The sequence below is a fragment of the Xiphias gladius genome, chromosome 22, assembly GCF_016859285.1.
Source record: "Xiphias gladius isolate SHS-SW01 ecotype Sanya breed wild chromosome 22, ASM1685928v1, whole genome shotgun sequence".
Taxonomy (NCBI): domain Eukaryota; kingdom Metazoa; phylum Chordata; class Actinopteri; order Istiophoriformes; family Xiphiidae; genus Xiphias; species Xiphias gladius.
In genome coordinates, this window is record NC_053421.1 from 7,111,798 (window position 1) to 7,126,046 (window position 14,249).

Sequence of the window (14,249 nt, forward strand, 5' to 3'; positions counted from 1 at the left end):
TATGGCAGGGAAGTGTGAAAATCTAAGAGTAGAGGTGGATGGGAAGGTGTGTGTGACAGAGAGACAGAGGGAAAATGAGACTGTGATGAATTAGGTGGAAGTAAATGCCACTTAGCAGCAATAGATTGCTTACAGACTTTGCTTTGAGGAATCGGCTCATATTTCATCATACAACAAGCAGCAGATTCCTATCTAGACAGATTTTGGAAGACAGACTCAAAACCTACAGTGCATTCGGAAAGTATTCCGACCCCTTCATTTTTTTAACATTTTGTTATGCTGCAGCCTTATGCTAAAATCATTTAAATTCATTTTTTCCCTCATTAATCTACACTCAATATCCCACAATGACAAAGGGAAAACAGAATTTTAGAATTTTTTGGAACTTTATTAAAAAGGAAAAACTCAAATATCACAGTGACATAAGTATTCAGACCCTTTATTCAGTACTTAGTTGAAGCACCTTTGGCAGTGTATACAGCCTCAAGTTTTCTTGGGTATGACGCGACAAGCTTTGCATACCTGGATCTGGGGATTTTCTGCCATTCTCTGCAGATCCTCTCAAGCTCAGTCAGGTTGGATGGGGACCATCAGTAGACAGCCACTTTCAAGTCTCTCCAGAGATGTTCTATTGGGTGCAAGTCAGAGCTCTGGCTGGGCCACTCAAGGACATTCAGAGTCGTCCCTAAGCCACTCCTGTGTTGTCTTGGCTGTGTGCTTAGTTTCATTGTCCTGTTGGAAGGTGAACATTTGGCCCATTCCGAGGTCCTGAGCGCTCTGGACCAGGTTTTCATTAAGTATATCTCTGTACTTTACTCTGTTCAACTTTCCTTCAACCCCGACCAGTCTCCCTGTCCATGCTGCTGAAATACACCTCCACAGCATTATGCTGCCACCACCATGCTTCACTGTTGGGAGATTTCCATCTGGCCACTCTGCCATTAAGTCAAGATGGTGGAGTGTTGCAGTGATGGTTGTCCTTCTGGAAGTTTCACCCATCTCCAGACAGGATCTCTTGAGCTCAGGCTGACCATTGGGTTCTTGGTCACCTCTCTTACCAAGAGCCTGCTCCCCCAATTGCTCAGTTTGGCCGGGTCGCCAGCTCTACGAAGAGTCCTGGTTGTTCCAAACTTCTTCCACTAATTTTGGAGGCCACTGTGCTCTTGGGAACCTTCAATGCAGCAGAAATGTTTTTGTAGACTTCCCCAGACCCATGCCTCGACACAATCCGGTCTCTGAGCTCTGCAGGCAGTTCCTTCCCTTGATAAGCATTGTCAGCATTGACACCTTATATAGACAGGTGTGTGCCTTTCATGATAATGTCAAATCAATTGAATTTACCACAGTTGGACTTGAATCAAGGTGTAGAAATACATCTCAAAGATGATCAGGAAAAATGCGAGACAGCTTAACAAAATTTCAAGTGTCATAGCAAAGGGTCTGAATACTTACGTTACTGTGATATTTCAGTTTTTCCTTTTTACTTGATTTCCAAAAAAATTCTAAAATTCTGTTTTCACTTTGTGATTATGTTGTTGTTTTTTTTTGTTTAGATTGATGAGGGAAAAAATGAATTTAAACAACTTTAGCATAAGGATGCAACATAACAAAATGTGAAAAAGGTGAAGGGGTCTGAATACTTTCTAGATGCACTATACATGTGCTACACTCTGTAAACTTTGAATTCCAGAGAATTTTGATCACAAAGAGTAGAGAACTGATCCAGAGTGCTGTCATGCCTCATTGGAACAGGCGACCTTTACTTCTGGAGATGGATAATTAGAGGGTGCCACTAAGATGAGCGAAGCTTGAACAAGGCAGCATCCACCTTCCCATGGCAGGGTCAAAAACTGCCAGGTCCAAGAGCAGATCAAAAAGTTTATTTAAGGCAATATTTATTCGAAGCTGACAACTCATTTCCTGGGAAGGTTTTAATGGACTGTAATAGGCAGAAGGTGGCCAAGTTCAACTGTAACCAAAACAAGCAAAACCTTTTCATGTGATCCCACACAGAGGCAGACTAATATCAGAGAAATTTTGGTGGTCATTTCATAAGATGACGCAACAGCATGCAATGAGAAAGATAAAAACTGCTATAAAAATCATGAAGAGTTCTTCAACTCTGAAGTTTCAGTTGAAGCTATGGTGGGTTCTATTGAGTTCAAATGTATTTTGGTGAGTTTTTGTGTCATTCTTCGGTCCATTTATACACTGTGACAAAACTGCCTTTAAAGGTGAAACAGAAGAAGCTACATTACTGTACAAGTGACTCCGGTAGACCTGAGTGAGTTTCAAGTGGGCTGACCTTGTTGACACTGTGCTCAACGGTTGTCTCTCTGTTCCAGATTATCTACTGTTGACTGGCTAAACTGTCCTTTGTGTTGTAAAGCCCCTTTCCTCTCAGAAGGGATTAATCCTCATGTATGGCTTTACAGTCCATGCTTGCTAAATACACAGACGCCCCATTTTCACTGTTGTAACAGTTTCTTAACTGATGACTGTCAGACTTCAGGAGAATAATATAAAGCTATATTCGAGTGCTTTTTGGTGCTGGCCTTTTGATGAGGGAGTTTGAGTTAAGTGTTAAAAATTTAGGTGCAGGCCTTGTAAAAAAAATTTTTGAGAAGAGGTGGCCTGACATCAAGAATAAACAGGGCTTGTCTGAAGTAAAGGAAACCCAACTTTGGACCCATGAAACCACACACACACACACACAAGCAGCATTTTGTCCAGGCTGATATCAATGACTCATTTCAACATGAGTAAGTGTGTGTTGAGGTTACTCCAGGTGACATCAGGCCAAGGGATACATAGACAGATACAGTCCAGGGAGTTAACAGGATGACATAAAAACTGGACTACCTGAAAACATTCTTATTTTCCTTCAATCTGTTTGTTTGTGTGTTTTTCTGTGCCCCTCCCCTTGCAGATATGGCTGTATTTCTCTGTGTACTGTATGTAAATAAAGAGATAAGAGCTGCCCAGGCATTGAGAGTTTATTGCTGGTTCTCACACGAGATAACATAGCTACAACATTCCTCTGCAGAAGAAACATAACAACTCTGCACTTTCTGAATCTTTTAAGCCAAACAGACATTTTACAGGCACTGGGTCTCCTCATGAGCTGATAAAAGATTAACAGAATAGTGATATCGATCCTCTCATCTAACTCAGGAATCAAAATAAGCCTACGTTCCAAAATGTTGAACTATTCGTTTAAAGGAAAAAGTCTTGGTCAGGGGGGTCTGGCTGTTCAACTGTTTAGATGCCTGTCGGCTTCCCCTATATCTACCCCCATATCCACTCAATGACAAATACAATCCCATAATAACAGTCATTTTAATAATTAGCTTGAGCTACCACTACCCCATAGTCTTTTCCATCCCCATTTGCTCGCATCATGCCTTCACAGTCAGGGCTGCAGAGTGAGGCGGAGTACCGAGGAACAGCAGGCTATAGTCTGCCTCCTATACAAAGCCAGTCCAGAAAAACTACACATGTACACACACACACACACACACACACAGCCAGTCCATTTATCTCATTACATCCCATTTAGTCTGTCATCTCTTTAGAATAATAGAAAAATGGAAAGGTCGGCCACAGCCAGCCAGACTACAGTAAAATCCCTTTTAAAGCTGTTACTTTTAAAGTAGCATAAGTAGTGATACTACGTGTGTGTGTGTGTGTGTGTGTGTGTGTGTGTGTGTGTGTGTGTGTGTGTGTGTGTGTGTGTGTGTGTGTGTGTGTGTGTGTGTGTGTTCTTTCAGGCAAGTTTATCTCTGTGTATACGTACTGTATATGATTTCTGTTAGATGGACTACTTGCCTATAGCTAATAAAACATTAGAGAGATAGTTGAACATTTTGGGAAATGATCTTACTGTCTTTCTCCCAAGAGTTAGGAAGATTGGTTTACAGTTAGTCCCATTTTCAATGTAATAAATCAAAATTTAAAAATGTGATAAATTACTTATTACATGTTACTCAGAAGGTACAGCAAAGGGACTTACATTACTTTTTTATCACTTTTGTTACTCAGGCCAGCTCCGTCATAGGTGCCTTTTAACAACTCAAAAGCTTCCAAAGACGCTTGTGTATTTAATAAATGTAGAAATAAAAAAAAAAGAAAACAACAAGACATTAACACTGTTTTGAAGGTATTTACAGCTAGTTTAACGTTAGCTCTGGTGACCGCACACAGCAGCACTCCACAGTGAAGCCAGCAGTTTCACATACCTTCAAACTTTAAACAAAACCAGGTGCCTAATGTTAGCAAGCCTGTTAAGAAGAGTTAACACATAAATAAGACAATTTTGGTGAAGAGATGCATTTCTACTCATGGAAAGGGGGCTAATTGCATCCCCCCCACACCTTCAGTACCTGCACCAAGCTAACATGTAGCTCCCAGATCAGTCTGTCAAGAGAGCAGACAGCAAAGAGACAGCAAACAAACTAACCCCCAGATGGCAAAGTATCAGAGCTTTACTTGGATTCTTAACAGAAATGTAATAACTGAATTTTGAATTGTAATCCTTTACTCATACTTGACAAAAGTAATCTTGTTACAGAGTAATGTGTTACTGCCCAAACCTGCCCATTTGTGTGAGAAGCACTGAGCTGGAGCACGGAGGCAAGTAACCTTGCTTGGCAAAATACTGGAAGCTGGGGAAAACACTTGGCTAGCCGGCTCTTTCCAAAAATACGCCTAGGAGCTCCTATAAATGCGACTAATTACCATGTTGTATCTCGTTTGTTTAAACAGAAATGTGAAAACCACAATTTGCAGTTTTATGGCAAGTTATATGCTATAACTATTTCTTGACAAACAACAGTTTATCCATCCATCTGGCACTTTTGTGCAGTATCTCGGCTATAGTGCAGCTTGCCAGATTTGTTCAATGAGCACAGGACAGCACATAACTGACCCTAAAACCGCAAAATATCGTATTTATATGTCTGCTTTGTATGCTGCTTAAACAAATGAGGTACCATGTCTCAATCAGTGAGATTTTGAGGTCTTGGCAACCATTTTCTTTAACTTTGGAGAGAGACAGGCTAGCTGTTTTCTCCTGCTTCCAGTTTTTATGCTAGGTTAAGCTGATTGCCACCTGTTTCCAGTTCAGCATGTAAACACACAGACATAAGAGTGGTATCAATCTTATCATCTAACTTTTGGGAAAAAAAAAAAGCAAATAAGCCTACTGCCAAAAAAGTTGAACTATTTCTTCAACATGTCTATGTATTTTAAGTTTTGTGGTTGAAATCCAACAGCACTACCTCAACTGAAACAGACCGATCATCCATGAGACATTTACAACGCATACCTATACACACAAAAAAAGTGTTTCTCTTCTTCCTCCAGCAGATATAAGGCAATTTGAGGACACGGGCAAGTATGGATCAAAGACTCCGAGGCAGCTTGTTCAAGTTATGTTGTGATGGTCATAAATGTCTTAAACATCTGCCCTGCACCCAAAAATCTGACCTTAACCGTAAACCAAAATCTTTCAGAGTAGAGGAGTCAATGTGGAAACTTAGAATGCATAGAGATGCCAGTACAGGAAGAGGTCAAAAGGTAGAGCTATATTAAGTAGTCCTATAAAGATAAAGAGCTGAGGTGGAAGACTTGGCAGAATCAGAGACGATTTTGCTTCCTTAATCCAGTTCCAGTCGCACGAACAGGACTAATGTAGCAATATCTTTAACGGGCTTTCTGGGCAGACTGCAGTGTTTCTGTGGTTATAATGCAAGACATTTCTGTTGCGAGCCTGAGAACTTTGACGAAGTTTGCATTGGGTAAGTGATGTCAGACAGGGATGTCAGACCTCCAGGATGCCATGACCTGAATGACCAAAAAATTTTTCTTCTTCTTGGTCTCTGTCCAGTATAACTACTCTTCCAAATTCTTTCTGCTACTTACATTTCTTGTTTAATTTCATTTGTAAACTCATGTAACCTCAGCAACATCTCACATCATTAATCCACTTGAGACATTTGCTTTGAATGAAACTGAACTCTAGGGTCTGAGTCATGTGAAGACTGTCTTGGAAAATGAGGGACAGCTCCTGACAGGCTGAGCTCAGCTTTGTCGGCCACACAGCCGTATGAGGCTGCCACGCCCTTGGCCAAGGCAGAGAGCTGTGTATATATAGAAGTGCACACAGACTATTCTTAGTGTGTTTAAGGCTACAGACACACGTGCTGCCCTGCCCAGAGTTTGAATCATCTTTCAGAGACACTGCCATAGAAAACAGGGACCATTGTACCAGGTGGATAACTACTGCTCTGCTATTCTCACAGGCTTGCAGAGGGGAGGGGTGCTTTCCCAGCTGGCATCCATCAATGGTGCAGCTTACCTCACTTATGGAAGGGGTGTTTCCTGGTTGTAAAATGTGAGATTTGTTTTCTTTTTCTTCGCTATTTCTGAGGCAAGGACTACCTGGATATGGTAGATTAAGAGCATTTCCTTACTGGCATATTATATACTCAGGGGTGGCTGTGGCTCAGGAGGTAGCGTGGGTCATCTGGTAACCAGAAGGTCGGTGGTTCAATCCCTGGCCTCCAGTCCACATGTCAAAGTGGGCAAGATACTGAACCCCGAATTGCACTGATGGCTGTGCCATCAGTCTGTGTGAGTGAGTTTGAATGTGTGTGCCAATGGGTGAATGTGGCATGTAGTGTAAAGTGCTTTGATTGGTTGATAAGACTAGAAAAGTGCTACATAAGTGCAATTCATTTACCATTCATGGCATTTAAAATTCATTGGAGAATTATTGCGAGTTTTAGGGTCAAGGGCAGTAGAGTTGAGAGTTGAGCAGGAAGAGCACACTTGACCATTACTACTTGGGGCTATAATGGCCCCATTTCCCCACAGGGATGAATAGACTCTTATCTAATTTAACGTAATCCATTTTAAATTAAGCAGGTACTTGAGTAGAAGTAGCAATAGCACACTAAAGAATATCCCATACAAGTACACTGCTAAAGGGAAATAAGCCTTTTTGATTCTTTGTCAAGAGTTAGATGGGAAATATGATGCTACAAATAGGAGTTGGTTAGCTTAGCTTAGCATAAAGAATGAAAACATGTTTCCCCCTGTTTGTGTGCTGTATACCATATATAGCCTTGCTCTGTCCACTCACCAGCACCTCTGAAGCTCCATAGGTAACACATTATATCTTGTTTATTTAATCTGTACTTTGTGCTAGTGCTAATTAGCGAATGCTAGCATGCTAAACTAAGATGAAGAATATGGTAAACATTATACCTGCTAAACATTAATATGTTAGCATTGTCCTTGTGAGCATGTCGGTATGCTAACGTTAGCATTTAGCTCAAGCACCACTGTGCCTAAGCACAGCCTCACAGACCCATAAGCATGTTTGTAGATTCTCAATCCTGTTACCTTGTGACTGGTTCAGTGAAGGTAATTTTAGCTGCATGAAAATTATACTCAAATATTGTACATAAATAAATATTTCTTCCCACCTCTGATGGTGGTAATGTAACAATAATATAACAAGTTGGTTGTAGTTCTGTAAACAGTCTGTCCTCAGCTCTTACCTCATTGTCTGTGCCCACGTCCAGCATGACAGGCAGGCACTGCTGTGGCGGCATACCTCCACAGGCTGTGTAGAGGGCCAGCTTGCCTACTGGGATGCCCATGCCATAGCAGCCCAGGTCTCCCAGCCCCAGGATCCTCTCTCCATCCGTCACACACACCGCCTGTCAAACAATATAACTGTCAGCCATGAAATTCACCAGCCACACCAACCAGCTCATCAATTTAGTTTGTAAAGCTACTATACTGTATGTAGGACCTTCTTAAACAATGTTTCAAATCACACTTATCCACAGTTTAATGAGATAATAAATGAAGCAGCAGTTCTACCTCCCTGTCTTGTTAATCTAAACCTTCATCACCAAAACAAGTCCGCCCTGCTACCCAGAAACATGTTTTTTTCCTCAGTGTAGGCCAGATCCTCCTACACCCTCCTGGATTTCCACTCACTACTAACTTTACTTAAGCATTAAATAAATCTGAGTTGATTCCACAGCAGGACACAAATCAATTGTGTAACACTCAACATCACCGGCAGAAGTTTTTAATTTGAAATGTTCCTAATTCTGAGTCTGTTCTTTTTCCACCATCAGTATGATGTAAAAAATACTCTGGCACAAAGATTTTACAGGCTTGTTCCTCCCACAATCTGGCAACTTTAAAGAGTGCCATTACATTTCCCATATGAATGTTTAAAATGTATAATGACCATACTTAATACCATTAGCAGCTAATGTTTATTCCTAACTATCAGATGTTAATATGCGTTGGAAACGCTGCCAAGGCTTATCAGTGGATGACTACCTTGGCTCCCATTTGCCCTTTCTTTGTTGAAATGTTAAAAGTAGGGCATATTCGGTGAGCTTTCGATAAGACCAGATTGACAATGAGAGGCGGCATGTCAGCCCTGAGGTAAATGCCCTGCTGTTGACAGCTATGAACAGGTGGCTGACGCTGCAGGTATATTTGACATGCCAGGAATGCCTGCCGGTTTCGTCATTCTAAATATGACTAGATTATGACTTGCACATAGTTGCTCTATACACAAGACTAAAGGATTATTTCAGGTTTTTGGGAAATTGGCCAATACAGCAGGTTAAAAGAACCAATCCCAATAGATCACTGGATGTAGTGAATTCACCATTTTCAATAACCTGGTGTAAAATGACTGACTTTGTAGAAATAAAAATATTGTGCTTTTTATGATAATACTATAATAAAATATAAAAACACAATATGGCAATGTTTTTCATAAACTGTGGAACAACCTGCCCATAACTATCCTACATGCAATCTTTTTTTTTGCCTCAGCCATAATCTTACGTAAATATTTTATTCCCAACTCTGTTTAATGTTGTTATGATTTAAACATTTTTAATACCACTATGCACTATGTAAATGGTCATTATCCAGTATTACTTCAATATTTCAAATGGGCATCCATGTATTCCTTCTGATACACAGTGATGTTGACAGTATCCAGTGGTCCACCTCCATCAGTTCACATAGTTTAAATAGTGTTATCAGTACTTTTAGATAAAGATATTTATTCAGTATTTTCTGATAATGCTTTGTGTAAAATTTACCAAATACCAAAGAAAAACTTGAGAATTATAAGTAAGTTCTTACTGTCTCATTGCTATGATAATTATTGAGGAGAGCTATTACTCAACAGAGTCTATCCTAAAGATGAGAAACCAGTGTAGATAATCTGGGAGTGTAACCCCATAGAGATCATCTATGTCTTTCAACATCATAGCAACACATGTTGCCACTGGATGTGTTGTGTATTTAATATGTATTTAATTAAATCCCTCAAACGATTATTTTAAAGTTTGATGTGTTACTTGTTTCCTGTTGTTTGTCCATATGTGTATACTGTATCATCCTGATCATCATCATCCTCCCTCCTGATTTATCATTGATTGTTATTTGATTATTATTATTATTATTTTATATGTATTTTATGTAATCCTATATGCATATTGCACATCAAAAAATAATGATCATAATAATTTTTCCTGATGTCAGCAAATACAATGAAAAGACTAAAAACAACAATTTGTTGATCCATGTCTCAACTTCCCTACCCTGCCTACGACACTCAGCCCTAAGCCAACTGATGCCTCCCAAAAAGATACTGTAACATACACAAATATATACTCTTATTTTTAAAAAAGTTAAAAAAAATAATTTTCCCAAAATATTTGGGCAATGCAGTTTTACCAAACAATTGTGTATTTTTTGCGGATTATTTTCCACTGCAGATTCAGACCGATACAGTATCACACACAGTAGCACTCTTTTCATGGGATTTGATTACAGTAAAAAAAAAAAAAAAAAGATAGAATATCACCAGGCTTATCCTCTGATATCCTTTTGTCATGGCACATCAAAGTCAATGATATACTCAAAACACATTAATTATTTTCATATCTGTGTCCTCATCACTCAAATTATGTTAATAAATGGGCAAATAGACCAAAAATTTTGTGGATTCCAACACTTTGCACTTTTGCACACAGCCTGTGCACCATTGTTATATTCTGCTTTAGTGATGCAGTCATACAACAACAAGACAGTCCCAGGGCTTTTATAATGTGGTGATGCTACAACAACACGAGTATCATCAAATACTCATCCAAGAGTTGATGCTACTGTCTGGGTGATTTAATTTACCCTGATATCCTTTTCTGGCCAGTTGTGGAGGAGAGAAGTGATGTGGCCACGGTCATGAATGGTGATGAACAGCCCCCTGCAAAATAAAAAAAACAAACAGAAGAACTTAAGTAAGCAGAAAAATTAGATCATACTTTTAAATATTCAAAAGGCATTACAGAGTGTGATGGTCAATTGTCCTCCTCTTTCTCAGTCCCCCAAGTTTCATGTCATACTCTAATCCAATAAAGCAAAATATCACTAAAATAATCTTGGTAAAAAACAATGGCAACACAAGACCTTAAATGACTCATGAACACTTAGCACTTAGAAACTTCTTATCTAAGATTCGAAGGAAAAACAGCTTTAAGCTGTAACTCAGATACTGTTTGAAGTTAAGCTTTTACTTATTTTCTGCCTGTCTCTCTTCTGGCCAAGACTTTTATTGAATACTGATGGCACCTGGGATATTAATGCCGAGCCCAGAGCCCAGGGCCTCAGTAGGTAGTTTGTTTTGGACCCTTGAGGCCTCCCAAATATCCATTCATCTTAGTATCACCCCCTCCAACCAGCCCCCCCTCCTTTCTTTCCTTGCTCCCTGGCATCAATGTCCTTCGCTCCAGGACAATCCTGGGATAAAGAGATCATCTCAGGGCGTGGGGTCCAGCTGCAGCGTCTTTCCTAACCCGACCAGTCCATCTGGTTATTATATGTGGGCAACACTTCCTTCATGTGCCAGCGACAATAAAAACATCACTATTTGTAAGAATCTGCTCATAAAGTAAAAACCCATCCGAGGTCAGTGCTGGTGGAAGGGAACACTGCGGAAATGACAAATGCAAAGAGTATGAAACATTGTTAAAAGTAAGAATAAAATATATTGAGCCGAAGAGAAAGACATAAAAGTGTCACATAAAAATGCTTTGATAAGGCAGGGGTGGGATACTGTTTCACACTAGTAACCACAATAGAAAAAAACAAAAATTCTGAAGTAGGTTCATCAAGCATTGCCTTAGAATACACATTTTGAAAGAAATCTGGATTGAGTTGAGAAAATTTTCCCTAATATTAAATTTATTTTACCTACAACAAATTCAAGCAAAACAGCTTTTGGGAAATACTGCACCAAACTCTCTCAGTTGAGGTGTGGGTGTTTGCCTGTGAGCAAAAATGATGGGTAGTCAGTTAGTGCAATGACCAAATGACTACAGTTAAATGGTAGATGAGCTCACACATTGCAACCAAAATCAGTGGCCCCAGGGCTCCACATTGTTTGCGCTCCAAAGATAAATATTTTGTCCTCTCAATCTCTAATCAGTTAGGCTGAGTTCAAACACTGTAGGTCTTTTTTTGAAATTGACTTTGTGTTTTCAGCCATTCTGGCATTTTAAGGAAATATGCTAAGGGCTGCAGTTTAAACAACTCTTAACTGTACCTATTCTATTCACTACATAACAGTGATACTACACCTTGGAACAGGTAGCATTAGCCAGTATCAGGAGTATTAACAAAACACATACTTACAAGTATAAGAAGAGTCATGTCACATTCCTTGCAACTTTTTTCTCTCTGTTACTAGTAGTGTTTTGCATTGTGAAATAACAAAAGAGCCAAAAAGACATGCCTTTTGAAAATTATACTAATGGAAATTAATTAACATAAACTAAATTAATTAACATTAACTGAGTTATGTTTAAAACAATCTCTTTGCTAATAAATCAATTTATCAACAGAACATTGATCGCCACATATTAATGGTTTACATTTTTCCTTTTTTTTTGGTAAAGTATTTATTATTGGTCGTGCTATATTTTTACATTTTTATACTGCCATTATCTTGTTTTTGTCATGTCAATTTTAAAACCTATAACCACTGAATATTCTGAAAAATAGAGTATGCATATTTCGAAGTTAGTTAAGTACATCAAAACATCATCTGCAAATAAATCAAGTTAATATTAATATCTACCTATGTTAACACCTGTAACCTTTGGATCTGGTTTAATTCTTACTCCAAGTTGCTCTATTGCTAATACAAAAAGAAATGGGCAAAGGGGGCAGCCGTGTCTTGTACCTGAGGAACTGGTGCTGACATTTAATCGACTACATGGTTAAAGGAATAATCGAAAAAATAATCAACATTAGTCATTAATCAGTCATTAGTTGCAGGCCTACATTCAACAGAGAGGACAGAAAAGACAAGGGGAAGTAGGGATAGGAGAGACAATGCCTGTGAAGCTTTCAAAGGCAACATGGTCCTCCCTATGCAAAGAGCTCTGCAGGTCACTAGGCCACAGACATACGGCATCTGTCATTTTCAACACCTTTCAATTTTTATAATAATACAAAGACACACATCTGCATATATTTGCGCACAAAAATGTATGTATGCTGCTTAAAATGCATCATGGGTAGATCATTTAAAGAGTCTGAGTGATGTCTGTGGAGCTGTACAGGACTGTGGAGAGCTTGTCTTTTGTACAATGTATTTGAGAGGAATAGGAGCGGGAGAAAGTGTGGCCTGTTGTGTGTGAGCCACTGCCAGGAATAGCATTATGAGGAATTTTTGGAGAAAGAGCAGCACTGGGTCTGAAAGGCTGACCCCACAATATGACTGTTGGAAAACAGCTTTATAAGATGGATCAAAGCAGACAGGCAGGCTCGATGTAATTCCTAATCTCTGTCGACCTGGATGTTACCAAAAACATTTCAGGTTCCACTTGCCATTATTCCTCTCCTCCTCCAATTCTCATTTTCTACTTCTCTGTGCTTTCAGGAGAACTGTCGACCTCATGCCCTTTGACCCCACAAGTACGTTAAAGAAGAGCTGCAGGAGTGTCTATTACACCTTCCAAGAGTGCACAAAGCACACACACATGCAACCAACTCCTCAAAGAAATTCCATCATGGATCTACAGTATTTAGTAAAGGCTAAGGTCACTGTGTGTTTTCAACTGTGTTTTACATATTTGTGTGAGAAAATTTTTGCAGAATGAAGTCATATTAGCTGCTAGTTTAGATTTAGGTTTTGGGTTATTCGTGAAAAGAAAATTCCTAATATGAAAGCAGAACCAAAACATGTCTTGCATAATCTCGAGTTTATAAAGACTGTTGCTGAAAGACAAGTTGATATTTCTTAACCGTCTATGACAGTGGTTCACCAGATGAACTCAAGGCCCCTTCATTAACACGGCCAAAACCACTATATATTTATTTTAGTTAGTTCAACTATTTATAGCTATTAGTTATCTATTTTAACTAACTACCCCTGGTTGGGAATCACTGTTCCAAAATATTATTTCTTCTGATATTGATGCTTATAGACAGCGTGCGTGTGTTTGTATGTGTGCATGTGTGCCAGACTGCTGCTGCTGAACTAACCACAATGAACAGCAGTCGCCTCATTTTCTACATGAGAGGAGGGCAACAAAGCATGGAGCTGCTACGTCTGGCTACTCCTGTAAGAGAGTGTGGCGAGAACAGAGAGGGTAAAGACAACAACCTGATGTCCTGAAACAGCTCCACCACTGACCTGCAGCCTGACAGAAAACACACCCCTGGGACTGTGGACAAGCTGCAGGGGCCGGCAGTAGGAAAGGCTGCTTTCCACACCATGACCCCCCCCTCAATCCGAGCTCCATGAGGAAGCCTCCCTCCAATCGCTGACCCGTGTTGAAACAAAACACCACCAATCACCATTCTTCAGCGCAACTGCATAACTTTAATCTTCACTGTGCTGCACGCCCTCAGTTAGCAAGCCGCATAAGGTTCATCTGACACAATGGACACAAATCACTGAGAAAAGACTGAAAATAGTGTTAAGGGTCACAGTCACACAGTATGAGATTTCTCCAACTAATTAAGCCCCAATTCTGCCACAACAGACATGTTGTTATAGTCGGTCTGTGCCCCCTGAGAAAAATTTGACAGGGGATTTTCTCCTTGATTTTCTAAATTTGTTTGAAAGGGCCCTAATTGGAGCTGAACGGAGCCAACATCTTCCAGTGTTACTCTGCCCAGAGGGAGGA

General features: G+C 39.8%; 1 protein-coding gene across 1 annotated transcript in view; it reads right to left on the reverse strand.

Annotated features, from left to right (window-relative positions):
• The window catches only part of me1 (malic enzyme 1, NADP(+)-dependent, cytosolic), an 86,541-nt gene that overhangs the window by 19,073 nt on the left and 53,219 nt on the right, over positions 1-14,249 (reverse strand). Inside the window, exons 4-5 of the mRNA XM_040118572.1 lie at positions 10,243-10,318; positions 7,566-7,727 (exon numbers count right to left, since the gene is read on the reverse strand). Of these exons, the coding sequence (XP_039974506.1) occupies positions 7,566-7,727; positions 10,243-10,318 (238 nt within the window). The remainder of the gene's footprint in view (positions 1-7,565; positions 7,728-10,242; positions 10,319-14,249) is intronic.